General features: G+C 34.7%; 1 protein-coding gene across 8 annotated transcripts in view; it reads right to left on the bottom strand.

Moving 5' to 3' along the window:
• LOC122629811 (potassium voltage-gated channel protein Shal) overlaps positions 1 to 24932 on the bottom strand; it is a 93253-nt gene that overhangs the window by 42199 nt on the left and 26122 nt on the right. For all 8 annotated transcript variants that reach the window (XM_043813631.1, XM_043813632.1, XM_043813625.1 and 5 more), the window contains exons 2-3: positions 17622 to 17784; positions 1085 to 1273 (exon numbers count right to left, since the gene is read on the bottom strand). In XM_043813631.1, coding sequence (XP_043669566.1) covers positions 1085 to 1273; positions 17622 to 17784 — 352 coding nt within the window. The remainder of the gene's footprint in view (positions 1 to 1084; positions 1274 to 17621; positions 17785 to 24932) is intronic.

Raw genomic sequence — 24932 nt, 5'->3', positions numbered from 1 at the left:
TCCTTTATTTGCCCTTTTCTTACTCTTACCCAATTTACGCTAGAAAAATTCTTGATAAGTCTGTCAGTGACACTTAAAAGATATACGTTTCACTCCAAAGTAACTACTCTTAGCACATCGCCAAAGGCAATCTTGTCCGTTTCGCTATGCTCTGGATAGTAAAATTAAAAGTCAGTAACACAGATGCACTTGCGAGTGATCCTGCGTTGGTTTATGGATTCACGATTTTTTGCGATATTCGTTGGCGATTCCTGATTCTGAAAGAGTTTTCCACTCGATCTCCATCGAGTTGATTGAAGGAGAATAAACGTACATGGGGGAAGCCAGGATAAAGCAAATACGTTTTTTTTCGCGTATTACAAGAGAATGTATTCTATGCTAAGAGAAAAGAAGAGAATCTATCTTTTTAAGTAGATTCAACTAAATATGCGTAAGAATTTGCATAGCTATGTGTATTTGAATTTATTCCACTTGTGTTGTTACTAGATTGCAACGATTGGCCAAAGGCACGCATGTTGTAACTGGTATGTTGGTCACAGTATGTACACGTTAGCTTTGCATATCTTTCCACGTAGGTGTGTGTGTACGTCTATATATGTTCGTATACGTACTAGAAGCGAAATAGAGTTCGAATTGAGCGGGTTATGTACTCGCACTTTCAACAAGACCACGCGTACATATATGTGTAGTACGTATAAGAGGAAAGTGTGTATACTTAACACGATACCCCTTACAAAGGCAGTTGGCTAAAATTAGACGAGAACGGAAAGCGGTTTATTCAAATTACTCGGCACATCGATATCTATACGCAAAACCTGCCTGACAGATTTTAAACGATTTTTTAGCGGCGTTCTTTGATGAAACATAAAACACAGGATAAAAGAAAAAGGTACTTATATTAAAAAATCTTGCTAAGAGAAATATACAATATACGTCACTAGCATATTCGAATTTTTAAGGTATTAGATAAGATTTAATTGCCAGATTCAATAACGAAATATATATTTCGTTAAAAAATAAAAAGAAAAAAGAATAGAAAAGAAAATTACTTCTTTTAAACAGATTTAAAAATGATTTTACTCACCGTTGTCTTCTCTAAACATCGAAGTAAATGATGATGTTGTAACTCGAAAATATCCTCCTCCTTGTAGTTCTCGTCCAACTGCAAACCACTTTCCTGCGCAGCCAATCGTGCTTCGGCCGCTTTCTTTTTGCTGACGAAAGCCGCACCGCTCGATGCTTTAGCGATTCTGATGCGAGCCAACCTCGCTTTCTATGGAAAAGAAAATTCACGTCACTCGATGGACAAGTGGTTAATGTTTGTTTCGAATAATTTCAAAGGAAAATAGAAAAATCAAGAGATCGAGATTTGCGAATGATTTACGGAAAACGAGCCAAGTACCTTCGTGAAATCTAAGACACATACAAGTATATATGTTCGTATAAACGTGTGGGTATGATTTTTCAAGCGTGTAACGCGATCGACGCGTTTTACACTATCAATTCACAAAGCCTCTTTATACTACCATATCCATTAAATGTGTTATGTCCTTCCCAATATATCGGATCATCGACGAAAGATATTTGGGATTTATTGATTACCATTTAACGTACGTTAGAACGATCATACATTTTAAAGCCTAAAGTTTCCGTTCGAGCATCGACAATTTTCTACTTTTTCTATACCGCTCCAAGATATATACGAGTTTTATATATATATATAAATATATATATATATAAGTTTATATAAACTGTGACTTAAAATTCCAAATTTTTGTACGTATTCAATAATACATAAAAATCGATTGTTCAATGAAACAAAAAATTAATATTATAGTTGTTCTGTTTTTCATCTATAAAAATTATCAAAAAGATAATTTGAATCGATCCTATACAAACTTCTGCTTAAAACTTACCAACGTAATGATTTCAATATATTTCAACAAAAATTAGTTATCTGTCGTAATAAAAAAAGAAAAACATATAAATTATAATTTTATTCGAACCCGCTCACATAATCCAACTTGTTTTATGCGAAGTTAAATGACTTGGTTCAATTGACTTCGTTTTATGACTCTAAGAATAGCAGAACTCTATTGTATATACAGAGTTTATTCTCCTTTTTTTCGTTCCTTAAATCTATAGGAAATTAAATTTTTTTCCAAGATATACATCTCTCTGCGAAGACATAAACGGAACTTTCCTTTTTTCCTCGTTTGATTGAAAGCTTTTCGTTTCCTGTCTCTTCCACTTTCTGTGAAAGATTCATCCTGAATAAATCTTTTTCTTCTAAAAAATGTACATGAAGCATAGAGCTCATATTCTATATAAATATGAGACGAATAAAAAATGATGACCTACAAGTCTTTTTAACTAGAAGATAAATATTTATACCTACATTTTGGGATACAAGTAAACTACTCGTCCAGAGGTCATCAGTTAGAGGACTTCTCCTACGTAACGTGTATATACTGAATTGTTTATTTTAATTACATACTACGTAGAAATTTCTGCGAAAATATTTTAGGTGGTGAGTACTATACAATAATATAAGATCTATAGTAATTTATCGAATAGTTTTCAGAGTTCAATGATGGAAAACCATTACTGAAACTTGGACAGCTAATAGCATCTCACCTCTTACTCTCATCCGTAGTACGGTATCCTAAATGGAATGTTCGTACTAACTTGGAACCCAGATTTTGTCTACGTATTTCAATATATAGCACGTATCCAACGTGCTATGCATCTTCCACTATTACATGAAATTTCTCTCTACTTCACATCTATTCTAAATATGACCCGTTTTCCTACTCGAAAATATCCTTAGTAATTAAATCTAATAAAAAAAAAAAAAATTGAATTTTAGACAAGGAAATCGAAAATTACGTTATTTCGTTAACTTAAAATTACTTTAACTTTCGATTAACGAAAGTTACTATATTTTAAAGCTAAGCAATTAAAAACTCTATTAGAGACAATTGAAATTATCCTGTCTTGAATAAATTCTTAGAGTTATCAGAGCATACATAGAATTTGACATGAAGCAAATCTGTACAATATTTAAATACATTGTTATGAAGGCACGATATGTAAGTTCACTATCATCTCTTGAAACTAATGATTTTATTTGTTGATCTTTTCATTCAATTCCGCAAATACACGAAGAAGAACAATATTGAGAGAATACTTATAACATTGATCGATTTGATCGACGATTCCTCTATTTGAGACGTGTGCTACATTTTGCATAAATCGAATATATTCTTCTAGGAGATAAAGATATAGAAGACTTTACCGTCATACTTTTCACATACTTTACTTTTATTAGAAAATATACTTTTAATCTTTGAAATGTGTCAAAAGAAATCTAAGAAAAGTTTTAAATAAAGTCTGAAAAGTTAAGCTTTCAATGTGTTAACAAAATGGAACACACAATTTTACTGCTCGGATTTGATACTGCTCTAGATTTAATGCATACGACTTGATAACTGGAGATCGACTAAGGATTTTCTCGTGAACTCAATAGTCCTTCGATCGATATCGCCGAAGTAAGGGAAATGGCGCACGCATGTCTCTTAAATTTCGTGTGATACGATACAACCACGTACACATGTCACTGAACGCATATATGCAACGTACACGTTCAAAGTGACATGTTCGCGTATAAACAAATCTTTTGTGTTTGAAATTTCCGTCTCCTCTTTTCTTAAATTTACACAATTTCGTCTCACGAAAGGTAAAAAGGGTCACATCAACGTGATACGTGCTCAGAAATATACATTATGATATTTCTTTTGTAATTTCAGTTTGGTGAATTTTATAATCCATTCTAAGAAAAGAGATAAAGCATTCCCACTTTTACGAATGAATTCGTTCCAATTTCTGTTTCATAAAGAAATTTACACATTTTCCAGAAGTACTATTTAATAAACGTATCTTTTGCTTTTGACAATTAATTTTTCCCATTGAAACTCGTAACAATTTCGAAACGTTTGTATAAAAATAGTGTAAAAATTTCTCGAAGCTGAAAGTGCCTATACATACGTATACATAAGCATATATATATATTGGAAAACATAATCGTGGTCATACGCAAAAGAAGAGAAGAGATAGATCGGATAGCTTTGTGACAACTTTCATGAGATCATAGAAGCAGTTAGGTTGTTAATCGTGCTCGAATAGAAAGGAAAGAAGATATCTCATGGAAAGGACACGAAAGCTCGCGGGACAATGGCTCGTTAGATTTCGCGTGCAGGTCCATTTCGTATCGTGTCGCATGTTAAAATGGGAGAAGAGTGCGGGTAAAGAGGAGGGAGAAGTGGGGCTGGCGCTAGCGATCACATAAAGTGGACTGCACAAAATGCATCAACCGCAGGTCCTCGATTCAAGAATCGCACGAGCTCGGCAAAAGGAGTCGTTACACCAACAATGACTTATTGTTCGCTGTCCCGTTGATGAATTTGCTGTTTTCTTTTTTTCTACCGCCATTCTCCTTTACCCTCCATCAACCTCTTTTACACATTCACCGACACTTTCACTTCTATATATCTCTTGTCCAAAACACTCATCCTCGCTTGATCGATTAAGCTTTTAACGAAGATTTTCGGCAGGGGAAATTACTATGCCGTACCATTAAAGCTTGTGCGCCGCAAATACGTGACGCTCGTGTAATGCCATTTTAAATGCGGCCGAATCGCGCGTCGCGCGCACGTACCCTACTTCCAACCAACCCAGTCGCCAACTCCCATTTCCGGAATGATTATGTACAAAGGACGAGCAATTTCGTAACCAACTGGTCTACCCTTATCGTGCGTTCTCCCTATCGTTATGTGTCTGTTTATCCTTTCACTCTCATCCATCTAATGAAATACGTACATCGTTTAATTATTTTCGAATGATTTCTTAAATGTTTATACCCCGATCGAGAAAAAATATCATTGGAATCTTCGTAATAAATTTTAACAACAATCCCGTAATTATATGAAAATTTCTCAATTTATATCCGATTGAGAATAATTTTAATTGTAAAGCATAGATAAAATTAATATTATGATTAACACGAGACATCGAAAATAATATGTATTACAAAGGATTATAGGATATCAAGAGGATAATCAAGTCGGCGTTAATAGATCCATCAGAACGTCATACTATCGATATACTTGGATGTACAAATAGCGGTTAGTTTGTACTGACGTTGAAATCAAACACATGCTAATTAGGACTGTGTTTAGCATTCTAACGTCGGTATATGCGTTATGTAAATAAACCAAGCAACTGTTCAACTTGGCAGATTAGAGCAAGTGATTAATAGCTTACATAATAATTTTTATCAACGTCTAATATTAATATTCTCTTTTAATTATTATAATATATGTATATCATAATATCTATTATAATAATTAAAAGCTAACATGGAATATTGCAATTTCCAAAGCTTTGACATTCTAAAAAGGAATAATGATACAACATAGTAGATTCGGTTATACTAATTGTAAAATTAAAAATAATGATATTACGAAACTCGACATTTCATTACAAAAGATCAACTTGAAGAATACTAAAAAGATATTTTTCTTACGACTAGAATATAATGGTAGCTATGATAAAATAATAAGAACTTAATACCGCGGCGTGCCTACGGGCATGAATGAATTAAAATGGCTATTTTTTATCATTGTTCTTTCGTGAACCAACAAATAAGGAAAATAAGAATATTAATGGAGAAGATATATTTCGGTCAAGGTCTATCCATCCCGCAAGCAGGTCGACAAGCAAACTCGTGATTATCGGGACGGAAAATAACAAAGTAACAGTAAAAGGACTGAAATAGTTCGTCGATAATAATAACAAAGAATTCTATGGCGTAAATATAGACAAAAAGAAAAAGGGATCAATGATGGTTTGACCAGTCGATTCGAATTTTTCATTCCACGTCGAAACGTTTAGCAATATGTATGTAATATTAAATCCGTATCAGATGGAAGTCGGTAAGTCGGTCAATTTGTTAGCTCGTACAAATTGCAATATAAATTTAGGGACTGTGGCTGCGGCACGATATAAAGCTACACTTCTGCCAACAAGCGCCATCTGCGTAAAGGTAAAGCGTCGTATTTATAGTGCGTCAGCTGTACGCAATGGCATCTGTTTTCGCGATGAACTCTTAGCAAACGTCGTCTCGACGAGTAGACCGAGCTTGCAGGTGTCCGTGTCAAATTTCGTAAAGCTTCGGATTGTAAAAGTCCTAACGTTCGCCAAGAACGTTTTTAATAAACAAGATTCGATACGAACGTAAAGAAAATAATGTTCAAATACTCAACTACAAGTGAGACCATTTCGATCAGCTTGTAAAAAAAGAAATGACACGAAAACATCGTAGAACGTTAACATCAGAAAACACAAGTTCTACGAAAGCCAAAGTAATAAAACTTCACAGCTCGGCCCATATTTCACGAGATAACGGCACGTTGCTATCATTACTGAGACTCTGTGCGTAAACTTACGGTCGGCCGAGTTGCATAAAGCTGCCCGACTGCAACGAAAACACAAAGCGTCATTCAATGAACGCGCGAGGAGTCGCGTTTGTGCGACAACGTCGAATGTCAGCATTGCAACGGTACGGATAAGCGCTCTGGCGACCGACCGTGTCCGGCAATAAAAGCTCGAAAGCTCTTGCTTGTTTCCATCCTCGTAGACGTGTTTCTCTCGCAAACGAACGACGCCGAAATCAACGAAAAGCTTACTTTGATGATTCGCAAATTTGAGAAAATGAGTTCTCCGACAGCTAAGTCCAATAGTATAAATGCAAAGCGTTAACAAATGGTACAAGAGTTTTCCTTTCTTTTATTTGCAGGCTTCGCACGTGTAAAAGTTGGGCTTAAAGTATGTCTATAATCGCTCGCGGTCCAACTTATTCCAACCAGATTGCACTCAGATCGGTATCGAGTAGTTTCTCATTATTCTGATATTTTAGCACCAAACTAATATTAACTTAACATAGAACTCCCTAGAATGCAATTTAATGCCCAGTCAGATTTGACGTATAATTGCAAAGCGTTAAAAAATTATCTTCTTTTTCTGAAATAAATCTATGAAAGAGTACTTCTTATGTTTACTTATACTACTGTTACTATAAACAATAGTTATAAGTCCTCATGAATATTGATAAGCGAAGTTTGTAAAACCAAATAAAAAGAGAATTCATAAATCTTCATGATTTTTTACTTAAAAATCAAAGAAGTTATTAATAAAATGAGATATTAATCATAGGGATACTAAATGATCGGGAACACATGAAATGAAGAATAAGCAATCGATTGAGATGTATCTAACTTGAAACAAGATACTAACGTAAATTTAATGTTTCGGATCAGTGTATTATGGTTTTAAAAAATATATCATTTCGTATGGTGCTTCATCTTTTTGCATCATGCTTTAAACAGTATCTATGTCTTGTCTGTTGCATGTCTTAACGCGAAGCGGTATGCGGTCGATCTAAGAGAGACGATGTAAACATCCGCGAAACGGATCCTTTTTCATGACGCAGATGCATCTCTTTTCCTCTTTCGTACGATCGAGTAGATTCCTTGTCAAAATATACGCTGCGGTTGGCGGAAAGCAACGGTAAACAGATCGTTAAGAATGTGGATTCAGGTATACACGTCATTTCGTCAACGTTAACGTCAGCGTCATTGATGATCGTTTAACAATAAATACGTTTCTCTTGGTAAAAATTCGAACAATACACGTAATAATCCGTACTCGAGAGAAGTGATCGAATTGTCTGAATACAAAAGGTATGACTAGAAACTCGCTAGCTTTTCAAGTTGTAAAAGAAAGAGAGAAAGAAAAAGCAAATGAAACAAAAAAACGTACGACAAAGCTAGGGATGTATTTCGTCTAGCACCGAATGATTGATCGACGAGATTTCATAGTGCTCTCCCGGAAGTTCCAGTGGACGCATAAAACAGGCATTTCCTGGCAAAAATCCAGAGCCGCGCGCACGGGCAGCTGGTGATACGTCACGGAAGAACGTAGATTTTGTGCGAGAAAAAAGATAATCAAAGACAAAATTGCACTCGTCTGGTATATATGTATATGTCTTTTGAAATTAATAACGTCGGTCAAAAAAAAAAAAGGAGAAAAGATACAAGAAAAGAAAATTTATTTTTATGGGAAAGTAATCCTACTTATCTATTCCTTTCACTCAAGAATTAAAACAAACTTTCGTTAAATACATAATCTAACCATTACCATCTACAATAATCGGCCAAGATAAATGTTATTCCGAATACTTTATTGCTTGAAAACTTTTGAAAAAAAAAAAGATCAGTAATCATATCTACAAAAAGATTTCCGAGAAATATCAGCAATGGACAAGTTGACACACTTTTTCCTTTTCACGATTTCCCGACAATGCAACGTTTCGTCATTCGATTGCTCGTCGCACTCTCCGATATCGCTGCTTTGAATGAAGAAGATCGAATGCAACAGCCGGCTTGCCGTCACTTTTTGTATCGATATAGACTTGTGTATTTTTAAGTACTCAATCATTCGTGTTTTCTAAGCCGAACCACAAATCCCGCGTAGCTGTAAAACAAGACTCGTAGATACGTTTATACATAAGTATTTGTAGACATATATAGCATATATCTATCTATACATGTATATGTGTATATATATATATATATGTGTGATACGTAAGTATATTTATATATATGTATATATAGATAGGTACAAGGACGCGTACCGTCGCGTGGGCCACGACAATTTATCTAACGAAGAAGAATCATGGAAGACGCAAGGCTATAGGAAACGAAAAACACGATTGTAATGATCGCGCACACCGACTTGCTTATCTACTAAGTTAATTAAGCGAATGTCGGCATATAACATGGGTCATGGACGACGAGAGCCGACGTACATACATATACACATTTGCATTTCCGACAGAACAGAGAAAAACGGGAGAACTCTTTTTCCATAGAAATATACCGACAACGCAAACTCTATGCTGGTTTTATATACTACATAATGAAACCGACGTAATTAGCAATCTGTACATTCTCACGATCCTAAAGAAATTTTTAGCAATTTTGTAATGACGCAAATAATTTATGTAATAACTATTCAGCTTAATAATTATTTTGAGAATATCTCTAACTAGAATTTATATAAATATTTAAAAAAACGAAAGAACCTACACAAGTTGATTTTTTAACCAAAGAAAATCATGAATTGTGATGTGATTTCGCTTCATGCTTCGAGCTATATAGAAAAATGATATATTAAAAGCATTCACATACAACGCCTAACGACTAAAAATTGCTATCGTTGTTGCATTGTCCCTTAGGAACGCATAACTCGTTACGTGACTACCATTTGAATATTCGATTTTGTCTTGTTTGAGCTGCGAAACCAGTGTGGACCGTAGATACGCTTCAGAGTTTAACTTGGTCCACTCGTTTGGAATGCCATATTGTGTCGCGATGAATACGTTTTGGAACATAGCTCTAACTTCGTGGTCCAATTTCATAAGGATGCCAGTGATGCAACTTGTAAAGTTAAGTTTTAAAATTGAACCGAGCCGACATTATCGATTGTCGTTTAATCGATTTGAAAAGTCATTTAAAAAGTTCTAAACGCGTTCTGTACATACTTCGATGGAGATCCCAAAGGATATACCCCATCGAAGGTTCGATCGTCGAGATACGTATCGTCCATGAGTAAACGACATTGCCAAGAAGATTCGCGAGGTTATTCCTGGCACGATAGAGAAAGAAGCAGTAGAAAGAGAGAGAGAGAGGGGGAAGAGAAAAGAATAATCGTTCTTTTCTATGCCAGTATTCCCAGCTTTTATTACGCATCTCTCGGTATCGTAGAAAAACCGCAGTAATCGTAAAAAGGAAAGAAGAAACAATCGTCGCAAGAGTAACGGCGAATACAACATACATCTGGTGTATAGGGTGCAACATTTGTCGGTATGTGCGTTAGAGAGACGGAAAAAGGACAGAGACAGAGAGAGAGAGAGAGAGAGAGAGAGAGAGAGAGAGAAGTTGGCCCAACATTTGAATATTCGTCGGTCGCTACGTGATTCGGTCCCAGAGTCGAATCGGATTCGTCGATGTGCAGCGAGCGCACGTACTAATTAGCCGCGATTAATTAACGTCGCGTCGTCTCTCGCGAACGCTTGCATAATAATTCACGTAACATCATGAAAACGCGAGAGCGAGCTCGACCGCTATTCGGTTTTATCTCGTCGAGAGGTAACAGTTACCCTTTCTCTCTCTCATCACGAATTTTGTTTGGAGGTCTGTTTCGAAGGCTTTTCGAATTTGGAATGTCGTTCTGTCGAACGTCGTCGATTCCCAACCGAGCCCCGTTAACGGCTTTCGATGACGCTAAATCACGCTTTTATTGCCAGCTAGTATCGAACTGTCAACCAACAAACGCCAATAATTTTCTGCCCGTTCCATTCTTTTCGAAATTTGACTTATCACGCGCGAATATCATGGACATTCTCTCTCTCTTTCTTTCTCTTTTGCGCTCTTACTTACACCAGCTGTTACACGTTTCACAGTTTAATTCTGACTTATTTTTCTTTCTCTTTTTTCTTTTTTAAGTACCACAGAAAATTTCTTATTCTCTTGATACTACGAAAAGTAACACAAAAGTAGTACATTCTTAACATTATTTCAATGATTGATACGAACATTCTATCACGAAGTTTCATTTAAGTAAACCGACAATTTCGATTCGTACCAAGTACTTAATAAAATTTATATTTATTTCTGAACTGAATCGTAACTTTATATTTAATTCAATCGTTGAGATCGATTATTAACAATTTTCTCAGCGAAGAGTTTTCTTTCGCATATCGTAATAACAATGAATGTAAGGAGAATCGTGTTTCTTCGTTATGGAATGATCAGCAGAACGCCCCATTTTGACGTCATTAACCGAGCATAGAAGTTTATTGGCCCGATCTTGTATCCTGTTAACAAAACTCAACCGGTAGCTTCGACTGCAGCAACAGACCGCTAGAGCACCGTTATGCTATTCTTAACGCACTAAACCGTCTGCATTTTCAAACAGTTTATAGCAGGGCCTCAGTTAATAAAGATTGCTCGTCGTAATACTTACTACCCAGAAACTGACCGTATATATATCATCCTCGGCAACACAAAGTGGCCCAAAAGGCGAGGCATCGTTGATTTAAATCGCTTATTACTACTTTGCGCAATACACGAGAAAGCGAATTATAATTTGGTATCGCACGTGACGCACGAAAACTTATGAAAAAACCATAAAGTTTATATAGAAATTTTTACTTCAAAAAATTATTAAGATATTATCAAAGTTTTCGATTTTGTACCGAAATACGATCGACGTGATTACTTTTACATAAGATACGTTCGGATAGAGAAATAAGAAAGAACTGAGAAAGATAGAAAAGAGCTTGTGATTGTGACAAAGAATTACTTATTACGATTTATAAATAAGGAATATTAGTATGTTCTATATTTTATATACACTTAGGCTAGAACTACACGGGCGTTTTATATGCCATGCGTTGCACGCTGCGTTTTCTTTGCCGGAATAGGAACTATGTATTTTAATGCAACTGACTATACAGGCGTGGAACACATTCTGACAAGTTCAACGATATGCAGTCTGTGGCATGTCGCATGCGGTAAACAAAATAAGCTGGCAAATGCTATACAATGTTTAGCGTGTAAAACGCCCGTAAAATCTTCATCCAGTTCTACTTGGACAAAAAAATTGTGATGTGCAATACGCGGCACATACAACTTTCGTGTACTTGTAGCTTTAATAACACTTTCGCAGATTGCTTAAGGGATGATTTATTTAAAAAATGTAAGGAGATATGACTAACACTTGCAATTAATAAGACTAAAACGCTACTCGTGATATGCCTCGTGACAGTCTTAAGTGTAGTCATTCGTTTACGTTTTTTCTACGCTTTACACTTTGTTTCTTGTTAAATTTTTATCACTAACAGTGAATGTAAAATTAACAAGACGAAATAAAAGGCCAGCTAAAAATAATAGTCACGAAAGATACAAAAGATTCGAAAAACGCGAATATATTTCTTTCATGAGTTTGTCGTAAACTTGTTTAAAGATCCATTCTTTGTCACTTTTAGATCCAAAACAAAAGATAGAAATAAACAGACAAAGAAATATAGATAGATGGATACAAAGAGAGAAAGAGAAAGAGAGAAAGTGAGTCTCTTTTAAAAGCCCTTCGGCCATGCAATGAGCTTTTTACGTTAATCATCACGCTCTACGATTTCCGTGCTTATCATCGTGCACAGTCGATGCCTCGAGGCTAGCACGACCAACAAACAAACAAATGAAATGTTTAAGAAGCGGCTGAGAAACTTTACCGACGAGACTCTGCTTTCCCTCGTTATTTTTCTTTCTCTTTTCTCTTTTTTCTGAAAGCCTCTGGGACTACTCTACCTTCCACCCTTAAAGCCTGAGTTTGTTGGAGAGAAAGAAAGATGGGGTTGGAAGGTTGGACTAAGGGATGGAAAAAAGAGAAAGCGAAAAAGAGAAGCGTAAAGAGAGGACCAACCGTGCCGAGGGTTCGTTCCAAGAATAAACGTGCCACGAGGGTAAGAGTAGAAGGACCGACGAAAATGTTGAAGGAGCCGAGAGATAACGAAAAACATAAATCATTAGCAAACCGCGAGACCACTGATATTGATACGATATGTCAGATTTTCTAATTCTCCAATATTTCGCTTTGTTCTTTTAAATCCAAGAACTAAAAAAAGGAGGATATCATTTCCTTTGAATTTTTTTAATAACGTCACAGCTTCCAACAAGCCAGCGACGTATTTCGATTGAACGCAAATCGACATTTTCCTTTTTTTTTTTTTTTTCTTTTCGAACGAATGTCTGTACAAATATTATTGATGATCAAAAAGTTAGATGTTAAGATAATTATTTTAGAAATATCAGTATTCGCATAATTGTTCGAACGCGTGAGCAGCTCGAGAGCGACTCGACCTTGTTACTAGCACGTTACAGTAAAATCGTTGAATTCGCGGTAGCAAAATTAATTAAAAAATAATTTCCTTCGTTAGCGTAGTAACTCGTATTGCCCTATAGAATTAAGACATCGACGAATATATTCATTTCTTTTTCTTTTTCTCCTCCGCGGCACCCCCGTATATCCGTTCCGCTGGTTTGACCTTTTGAATCGATTTTGCAGGTGCTCCGTGAGCTAACTCGGCTCTAAGGGTAAACAAATATTTGAGGTGAGCTTATATAAGTAAACGTTTTCGCCATAAAGTTTTTGCCGTGGTAACCCAGTCTTTCCGACTTTTTGTGAGAACTTCTCGAATGCAAAAATGTTTCCACTATATATGCGCTTCTGTATTTGTATCTTACCCTTTAAACACCACGCCATTGTACCATACAATCCTCCTATCGGCCGTTTAGTGGAGAACGAAATTTCTTCTTACCTACACTTTCCACTTCATTTATTATTCAACGTCAGCTACTTCCAATTAGAATTTATTATTTGGTTGGTTAACCGTGTGTAGCCATCGTGTTTTATCGCGTAGTATTTCTTTTTCTTCAAAACGAAAATGTCCTCTCACGAATATCGTTAGTATAATCCGGACCATATTTGACAAAGTCGACAACGAAATTTTTTAAATTTACGAGGATCCCTCTCGTAAAAAAGCTAAAAGACGAAAGTTCCCTTCGCAAGGTCTCTCCGAATTTGAAGTTATTCGAAAGAAAATTCTTTTAACTAGTAAATGTTTTACGAGACAACGCGTTACGATATTATTTTTCGAAAGCATCGTCAACGAGTTTACGCTAATGACATTCGATTATTCTTAACGCTCTGATTTGACGATAAATTTGAAATTCGTTACGTCTTTTCTTCTGATAATTTAGTTATAGCAAAAAGGAAGAAAAAAGAAAAGGGACATGAAAGGGAAGAGATAGGGAGCTGCGGTGAGAACAGAATCTGGAAAAGAGACGAAAGAGAATCCGTCGAGCTCGCGAAACCACAAATCGAGACAAACGTGTCCATGCATATGTAGATAACCATATCTGCATTGCAGATTCTACTGTTGAAAAGAAAGAAGGAAAGAAAGAAAGAAAGAAAGAAAGAAAATTGACGATTCGATAGGTAGGTTTTAGAATCCTGCGATATTGCCCGAAACGCAACGGCGAAACAAGCTTTCTCGCTCGTTTCACGCGTCGAATAGAAAAGAAAAAGTATATGTGTATTCAACAAATTCTAAGAACGTCCATTTTTTATCATTGAAAGACGAACAAGACGCTTAATAATACATTAAATAATTCGAAATTCATCGAAGAATAGATTAAGGTTCTTTTAAAATGTAATTCGATTCAAATACTATAACTACCACAGTTGGACCTTTGATACGTCAATATTGAACGGATGTAGAAGAATATTTCCGTACGAAATTCGAACGGTACGGCATAATGCTTGAAAAAATTCAATGGAAGTGGGCTAAAAGAAAAAAAGAAAAAACAGACAAGTTTTCACTTTTGACCTCATTTAAACTGTAGGAATATTAATTGCACTTTCCACTTACTCCAACCTTCTTGCTATGAGATCGTTCATTTTTCATCCACAATTCGCGTACGTAATTGTAGAAAACATCGAAATAAAAACAGCCTCTTGGCTCTTGGCCAAGAGAAATTACTTGAAGCTCGAGCCTTGTTTCTGGGAGAAACCTTATCTATCTATCTATCTATCTCTTTCTCTCTTTCTCTCTCTGTCTCTCTCTCGAAAACCTCCATCGAGTGTAAAAGAGGTGGAAAGAAGAGAAAGAGACGAGAAAGGATGAGAGAAAAGAAAGCAAGACGGATAGAGATAGAAAGAGGGAGAGAAATCTCTTGACGCGAAATACGAAAGGACAGATAAAAGAAGATCAAGCAGAAATGAGGTGGATAAAAGGAAAGCTTGAGTTTTCTCCCAACTCTTGTTAGTTTCTTATGAAATTCTCTGAACTTCTGATTATCGTTACTCCGTGTGGCTCACTTTCCTTCCAGAGATCCCTATCCGAGTCGTCCAGCTGCTTCAACCTCTCGTCTCCTATGAAATAGTGGTAATGAACTGAGAGTAGCCGTTGGAATCGAGCCAAGGCAAACTCCACCGAGGAGCTCAAACTGCGTGATCTTCGCAAAGATCAGTCGTTGGATTCATGTGAACGCGTGATCCAAGAGGAAACCGAAAGGAGAAGGGAAAGGGAGAAAGAAGAGATGAATTAAGAAGGAACGACTTGCGAGAACCAGATGATCTGTCTGTGACGTATCTTAAGAGTGAACTTTAAGCCAATCGTTAGCTTAATGTTATGAAGACTCTATTGAGGTTTGATAAACGATGTCAAATAGTACGTTGCTAATATGTAGAGTTAGACGTGTTTGATCTTTGCTTCGATCGAAGGATCATTCAGTGTAGAAAAGATTAATTTTTGAAGTTTGATCTTACGAGCTAATATTTAAAACGTTTCTTCTTCTCAGTTTCAAATAAATAATTACTTCATGTCGTTCTCTTTGGTTTCGAAGAATACTAATTGCTTCTGAAATCAAAAAGTTTGAGAACCATCGAACACTGGATTAGGCCGATTATGATCGGACACGTGAAAGATAAAACACGACTGGCAGCAGACCGAAGCTTTTAATACCACACAACGTTCAAAAGATCTGGTTTGAGCTTCGGAGAAGCAGCAGCTTCATTGATAAACCTCGCCTGTGATCTTAGGAGTCTTTGTGGCCTGTTCGAAATTGCAACCTCGTACTATTCATTAGCGTTGGCGATATTGCATTGCTCAGAGGCGACCACGATAATGCACGATAACGAGCGAACGAGGCAAATGTTAAATATAACTCTCTAAGTTCTCAAGCACAATCTTGAAACGAAGACTGGCGAAAGTTCTATTTCTCTTCTCGAACTCAATCTTTATTACTTTTCAAGTCGATCGTTCGATCCTCGATATTTTATGTTAATAATTATAGAAGAATTGCAAACATGTTTAAGTATCTCTATATATATGTACAAGTAAAAGTTTATCTCGAAGTCAATTCTCAAAAGTTTCAAAGCGTTTTATGACGCGTTGTTTTCTTTTAACGAAAGTTTTCTTTCGATGCAGACATTATTGTCTGCTATTTTATAGTAACGACGGTGTTCCTTTGGGCGAAAATATACCTAATTATAAACTGCTACAACATGATAGCTTTCTTAGCTTCTCGAAAAGTTATGCTTTCTCAAGTAGACGTATAAGAAATAAATCGTGGGAGTTTCATAGGAGCTTTCAAAACGTTAGCACGCCTGATTGAACGAAGAAACGAAAGAAAATGAGAGAGAGAGGGAGAGAGGAAACCAAAATGAAACTTTCATCGAATCCATCGACGGTCAAAGGCAATTTCGAAACGAACGTAAAAAAGTAAGGAGAACGAAAATATCGAACCAGCTGTGAATGATCGGACCTGAAAACTACACACCACGAAGCACTTTTTTTCGTGAAATAAAAAGAATCTTAATTGCCAAAAAGCTACGAAAGAGAAGTTTCAACCCTGACCAGAAATAATATAATACTATATAGTAACTCAACAGTAAAAATTCATTCGAATGTTAAAGTTTTTTTATAGGAGTTTTACTTCGAATGACCCAACTTATACTTTTCAACATTCGACGATACATGATGATAACAATAGATATCATTATAAAAAATTACAGAAAAAATAAAAGGCAGATGGCAAAATGCAGTACATTCATTACTTTCATATCACCTTCGATAACCTTCTTGATGTTTTATTCTACATTAAGACGACGTATTTCAGAAAAATGTAAAAATCTAAAAGTCGATTTTTTCAAAATTTATAAAATGGATATAACCCGTTAAGAAACTCCTTTTTAAATATAGAACGAAGGATCAGATGGATCTAAATCTTTCTTATTGTCGATGCACACTCAAAATGCAAATTTTAAACGAACATTCTATACATATATGTATTCTAATTCACATAACTTTTAGGTAATATAATAAAACATTTTTCTCTCGTCTTTTCCCCCAGACGTTATTTCACGTGTACTTGTCAGTTCCTAGAAAAGACTCGACGGAATTAACCTACATACATATGTTCAAGGGTTCACGTACTTGAACTCTCAGACAAGTGGACGTTATGCACAATCACGTACACGCGTTTACAAGGCGACAAACATGAGCTTAAAGGATTTAGACAAGCAGCGAACAGTGAAACGTGAAAGAATGTTCGAGTAGTCTCGAGCTCGAGATTAGATTACATGATTGAATTATAGTCTTAACGAATAATCAAACGCGAATTTGTTTTAAAACAACGCTTATTTTTTATAGCTACTCTATAAACTTTTGATTTAATTCTTTAACAGTATCATAAAATGATAAGGATGAATATCTATCATTATATTATGTTTTAAATTTGAAAAAAATAAACATTGTTTTTTTTTGTAATAAAAATCTGTTATTAATGTTTAAGAACGAAATTATTGAGGTGCTTGGTTCGTATCTCGTATCACAATCTTGACCAATATCGATAAAAAGTTAAAGAAATTCTACTCACCCTCTGTGCCTTCCTTTTATCGGCACGTTGATTTTGATGATATATTCTGCTGAAATTACTGACGATAACAGGCACCGGTAAAGCGATCACTAGGACACCGCTCAAGGAGCATACACCCCCGACGATTTTTCCCGCGATCGTTTTCGGAACCATGTCACCGTACCTGTAACGACAAAAAAGAAATCGTAAAAATTTGATACTAAAAATGAACATGTTAAATAAAATTCATTAATAAGAAACGATTGTAAAGTTTCATATCACGTTATGTCGGACATATATATATATATATATATATATATATATATATATATATATATAGTTGCAGTGACCATAACGTTTCTTAATGGCATCAAGCATAATACTGTATCTCTGATAAACAAGAAATAGTTCGTATACTATTACACCCCCAAGTGCTATGTAAAGAGAATACTATCTCGAAACGACCGTGTTATATTATGTAATGTTCCCTTCTCGGTGATTTCCTTCTTCTTCGTAAAACAGATTATTGTAGGAATAATACAAACCGCATAATATTAACTACCATTAGTAAGAACTCAAATACTATAAGTAAGATAGAACACAAATGCTATACATATATGTGCATATATATGTATTCTGTCTAAGAATAAGTGGTGCAATATAATATATCATAATTGCATTGCGACCAATTCGAAATCTACTTTTTTATGTATGTGTCACAAAGTTTTAAGGATAAAGGGCGGTCAAGATTTAGACACATGCAAGAATTAATAATGCAACGATTAATTAAAATGCGAATGTCGAAAGCATATATTATTGTTAGACAAATACCAATGCTAAGTCCATCGGAACATTTATTTTCAATTCTGATCATGTAAGTGCATATATACAACTTATGTATTTTTATCGATGTTTAATTTAACCGTTTGAATGCCACGTAGCACGATAGTGCTGTTCACATTTCATTTCGAAAAGTGCCAGAGTATAAGGCCGTGTTGCGCAATTGACGGTGTGCTCTGTCGACATGTATTGAAATAATCTTTATCACGCCATTTTGATATTTTTCGACATGAATTGAAACAAGCGCTATCGCGCCGCTTGTCACTATTCGACAAGATTTTTTCATAGATCTCTGGCATTCTAGCAGATAATATATATGTTAAATATTGGCGAGTTAATTTAATGTTTCATTTCTAATTGTAAGTCTAAAAAGAATCACATCTTACTTCCAATGAATAATAAGATTATTCTTCACTTGTAACATTTTCTTTCCAATTTTCAAACAATTTCTATTTGACATAGCCCTTGGTAATACGTAATAACAACCAGAAAAGAGATTGATAAAACTCGATTTTTTCAAACAAGAAAATGTATAATTCGTATAACAAATCCGTGTTAAAATATTGTCAATAAAAAAGAAAAATATTGTCGTATAAAAAACCAAAGATTTTTAACAATTCCGAAATATATGTTCAAACGAAAAACAGTTTCTGGTATTTTCCTTCCGGATTTACCGTCGTCGAGTTTTCGTCCATGTAAATAAAAAAAGAATTTATGCGTACTAAAAGGAAAAAAGAAATGGAGAGAGAAAGAGGAAGAGAAAAACCATGAAATCGTAAAAATAAACGCGTTTAAATTAAACACCGAGCTGGACGCTTTAACGATTCGATTAAACGACGTCGAAAGTCAAAGTTGAGGGGCAACGCAGTACCATTTCGTAAGGTGAGTATGACGTTCGAATATATTGCTTCACATCACATGCTAAAATTTTCAAGGAACGTATTGAATCATTCATATTTGTTGAATGAGTGTGTCTAATGACACAAAAGATAAGAAATAATATATTACTTTTAAATACTTTGAATTATTTATAGGTATATATTCAATTAATCATTTACATAAAACAAAACAATGGAAAATTAAAATATCAAAGCTTTGATAATATCATCAATGGGAAATGCACAGTACGATTTATTTTAACTGGTCTATCGTATTTGTTCAATATATATAAATATGTATAATATTCAATTTCTCTTTAATAATAACCTACCATATAATTATCGATAATGGATTCATTCGGCAAAGGAGAAATCATATTATTATTCTTAACACAAAAAAAAAATTAGACTTACCAAACGATATACTGAGATTTACAAAACTGTTTTGTCATAAAGATAAAGAGAAACGTAAACTATTTTTATATTCCATATTGTTCGAAAACTCGCTACAAAACTTCGTTACTGCAAGACAAAATCAATGGATCAATAAAATCGATCGATATCAGCGATGTTCCGCGTTCGCGAAACTATACTAATTTACATACAATGTTTTAATGTAATTTATATTACAATTGGTGTATCACGTTGCTAACTGATACAATTTATATAAAATAATTTGATAACAATATATAGGCTTTAAATTTTAATAAATAGGGAACATAATATTAGCCGCTAATTAATTATTTCCAGGCAACCAATGAAAGTTGTTCTTCATTAGGTATTACGCCACTAGCGAATTCATTTTAGAGTCATCGATGATAGTTCCGTCGCTTATGCCCATATTTTGGATCGAGTTAGTTTTTTATGATATCTCTTCATTCGATGTAATTAATTGATATTACTCTCTGATAATTATCTAAAACGTTGTAATTTTTACTAGACATTGCAATATTTTAATAAAACTTTAATATATTACTAATAGAAAAAAAAAGAAAACAAAGTGAATGTTATATCCTCGAAAAAAATAGAAAATAAAATATAAAGATTCCAAATAAATCAACGACGACAAGTATGAATTGGCTCTTCTCGGGTGAATTTTTGTGAGTTATACGCAATTCGAGGGGTGTCTTCGAGGGAAGACGAAGGTAAACGAGTCCATTTGAGAGATGTTCTGTAAATGACATGATATGCGGTATAAAAAATATGCTTCTGAAGATGGATGTAATGGAGCATGACGCCTCAGCATTTCTGAACCATGGAAATATAGCGAGGCTATATTAGAAGGGGGCCTCAAGAGGATTATAGACAATGGCCCTATATCTCTCGACGTTCAATTATTTCCAAGGACAAAGTTAAAAATAAATTTCTCTTACGCAATCGTATGTACCTATATATATGTGTAGTTTCATTTATCTTAAAAGTGAAATCGATTAACGTGATTGGATACTTTCTTCCTTCCAATACTTGTGAAGTTTTAATCAACGGTTCGTATAAAATGGTAATAGGTATACTGTAAAAGAAGAATAGATCGTCTTAAACTTAAAATGAGATGCATCAAAAGCGTGACGAGACTACAATGACGACACAAAAAGAGCGTCAGATGGTCTTTTCCCGGAACTCGTTTCCGGAAGTCAACGAAAGTAAAGTCTCCTGGTAAAGTAAATCAGGGGTGAGAAATGGTAGTCGAAGTCACTCCGAAGAGTTATCGCACTGTTCTGAAAAACGAGAGAGAAAGAGTTCAGACCACTGGTCTGATATCTCGACGATTTCCGATTGTTTTTTTTTTTTTCTTTTACTCGACTTTTTCGATTTGTCTAGTTCACGAACATACACCATGCATTCTCCAACTTTAATGGTCCATTAAAAACGACTAATGATAATCAACACGTATTTTTTAAAATACGACTATTATTCGAACGTTCATTGACTCTACTGGATGATTCATGTATTGGAAGTAAATTTTATAATGAATGAACACTTTAATACATGACGTATCATTTTCTTTTTTTGAAATTTTTATAACAAAATGTTATGCCAATTATTATACGAAGTAAGTAAATATTAAAAAAAAAAAGAAATGATTAAAAAATTACATTATTATAATTCTTTGTATGAGAAAGTTAAAAACTTAATTATTAGACATCGATTTTCATATTGAACTAGATTAAACGATATTAAGTTGTAATTCAGTAAATATGTGCATTTAAAGAATTAAAAAAAAACAGATATTGGACAAATTTCGAAAAAGAAGGTGACGATGATTCGATTTTATTAGAAATCGTTATGATCTTAAGTTCATATAGTATATACGAATAAAATAATAAGAACACTTTACAAAAGTCACGATTGCACGTAATTATAGGCTGCACGGAATATTCCGTGCATCTATGTAGGCCGTTGCATTATTAAAAAGGGAAATGTGTGCGCTAATTGGCAGAGGAAGGGAAAAGAGCTCATTACGAACACTTTGCTCTCTACCCCTCTCTCTCTCTCTCTTTTTCTCTCGAACGAACGAGCGAGCAAGCGAACGAATGAACGAAGAAATTCATGCTAGAATATATATGCTGAATATTGAAAAGGTGCAAACGGAGTTAACCGTGTTACTGGTATTTGTGTTCGGCAATGGGTAATGTTAGTTCTGACTGCTTTAAAAAATTGACAAATGAAACGAATCTTTCTTTTGCTTTTCAGATTGATCCACTATCTAGTCATATATTTTAAAAAATGACCGATTTATATATTTCAATATAAACATTTTAAAGGTAAGATAAATCGAATAAACAATAAATCTTGATACAAAGCTGACATTTGTCGTATATGTTTGACACTTAAAATAATATAAATAGATCTAGAAATACAAGTGCACAGGAGCATGCTACTTGCAATACAAAAGTTCAAAATCACTTATAACTTTATCAAGATTGAAATTAATTAATTAATTAATACTGTTTAAATATAGAACGTTTCTTTTTAATACCCTGTAAATTAATTCAACGTTGATCTTCGTAAGATTTAAAAATAACGAGAATATCTAGTCTCATTTCCCATTAACGAGAGATCGAATTCAAAGATCTCTCATCTCTTTCACGAAGCACAACGTTGTTCGCGTAATCTCCATCGCGCGTGCGAGCATACACAGTTCAAATCGAATAATACGAGCGTAGCAACCCGATCCCGGCTGCAATCCCGCGAGGGTCGTGGAATGATGTAGCGTCGACGGCCTGAGGATCCCGGAAGTGCAGCAGAAACGGCAAGGTAATTCGATCAAGTATCGAAGAACCACGAGAACGAGATCGATCATGAATTGGCTTATCGACGATGCGCTGTTCCCTCTGCGACTCTGTGCACTTGCGGGACCATTTAACCCCTCTACTCTACATTTTCTTTCCTTTCCCGTATCGATCGAGCAAAAAATTTTACTATTAATTACAGGATTAATTAATCATAGAATACTTTTTAACATCAAATATCTTTTACCAAATTGAACAAAATGTTCTAAATGTTTAATACATATACATACAATGTGTGTGTTTGCCCGTGTGTGAAATTAATCCTTCAATAAGGGATTTTTTATATATTATAGAAATTTGTTGGTAAATATATTATACTAACTATTATTAAATATTTAGACAGAAATAATGTAAAAATTACATTATCATAATATCTTTTTACAAAATTTAATGTAGAACTAAATTGTTCCACATATGTCACTTTAAACTACATTAAACATAAACTACATTTAAAATTCGGAAACCACTTGCACGTAAGGGATAGAGTGCTACTGTGGCACTACAAGCACGTTAAGAACTGAAAGAAAAATATCAACGTAACAGCAATAAAATAATTTTTTTACTATTTCTTCGCGTCATAAAAAACCGAGAAAGTGAAAATAATGCATCTGGGAAACAATTTTGACGACCCAATACGACGTCAAAAAAGATAACATGATATAACTACTAACTTAAAAGTGATAGAAAAACGGGTTTATTTCTAGTGTTACAAAAATAAGTATTCAAGCGTTGACACATCGTGGCGTATCGAGGAACGGTAATGTTAGAGATCGCGTGTCTTTCACGAAGAACTTGCTGGATCTACGTAACTATCTTTTCTGCGGGATAAAAATAAAAATTAAAACGAGAAAGGTTACAATTATTTCATAAGTGTTCAACATATTCAAATTTAAGAATTCAAAAGATGACCTCTATACATATTGAAACGAACACGATTTTGTTTAACTCTCCATGACCCAATTTTTTATTCGTGTCTAAATAAAAATAATATCACATAAAAGTTGTAATATAAGTAATATTAGTAGATAGAATTATACTTAACAAATAATAACTTTTGAATATTTATGGTCTAATAATTAATTTTATGTAAAAAAAATGTGATAAGACTTAAAAGTACGTACATACGAGCGTGTCACTTCAAAGTTATATGGCGATACGTGAAATTAATATTAATTATTATTGAAAAAAAGAAAAAATATATCTATACAGCAAAATCCCGACATAAATGAGATATATAAACAAAAAGAGTGTAGATACATCGAATCACATGATTTTATAACCGAAGAAAAAGGAGGGTCGTGACACAATTCCATTTTGTTCGTATTCGTTTCCCATTTCTGCGTTCTAATTTTTATTAGATATTATATACCTGTCGTTTCGCATACGTGTAAAATATGAGAGAAGTTCGAAGAAGTCGGGTGCAAGGTCAACGTGTTTACTGGAGAGGGGCCGGACTATCGAGGTATTTTTGTTATTTATCAATGTAGCCCCGGACACACGACGGAAACGAGTTTAGAAGCGGCGAAAACGTAGGATTAGATATCTATCTTTAGAAAAGCACGCCTTGGCGGACGCCGCGAATACTTGCGTTTCAAGCGCACGCTTCTAACTCGCGCAAAGGCTTCAACGCGACCGTTCGTAATTTCTCTTCAAATATAAAGACGAGGACGAAACGATAGTTCCATGCGAATCGATAAGCCGTATGTCGCATTAGGAAAATTCATTAATTAATTTTCCATCACTTCGCACGAGATAATGATACGTATACCTACAAGATACAAGGGTTGCAGTCATAATTAGCGTCGAACTCTTATCGCTCTTGAATTCGTTAAATAGAAGAAAAATCGAATCGTAATTAAAATTCTCCTTAAATTATGATACGTCCAGAAGAATATAATATCAAAATTATACGATATTAAGAATCGGATTTACGTACGTATGTACCTACATACGTATATCTTAAAATGAATGTTTGCCAAAGTAGACGAAAGGAACCTGAAACGCGAAGTAAATATTTGGAATTTAATTCGTAAATTTACTTCGACAATATCAGCCAAATTTGATTGATTGTAGATATATTCCTAAAGATTTACGTTGCACTTACGGACACTTTTCGTCGGTATTAATCATTCAAAATCAAATGTAAGGGATTTCACGATCGAATGACCGACAAACGATCCGTCGAATACGTTTCGAGAGCGTGCAAGGTTGATGAAAGGAAAGGAGAGCCGATAAAAAGTTAGTTTTTCGAACTCCTCGCGTCGGAGAAAGTCGGTGAAAGTGCTCGTGAAAAAATCAAGCGATCGCTTTATTTTCAACGTCCC

This window comes from Vespula pensylvanica, chromosome 6 (genome assembly GCF_014466175.1).
Source record: "Vespula pensylvanica isolate Volc-1 chromosome 6, ASM1446617v1, whole genome shotgun sequence".
NCBI classification, from domain to species: Eukaryota; Metazoa; Arthropoda; class Insecta; order Hymenoptera; family Vespidae; genus Vespula; species Vespula pensylvanica.
Note: the sequence above shows the minus strand (reverse complement) of the source record. Positions and strands in the feature narration are given on the sequence as shown.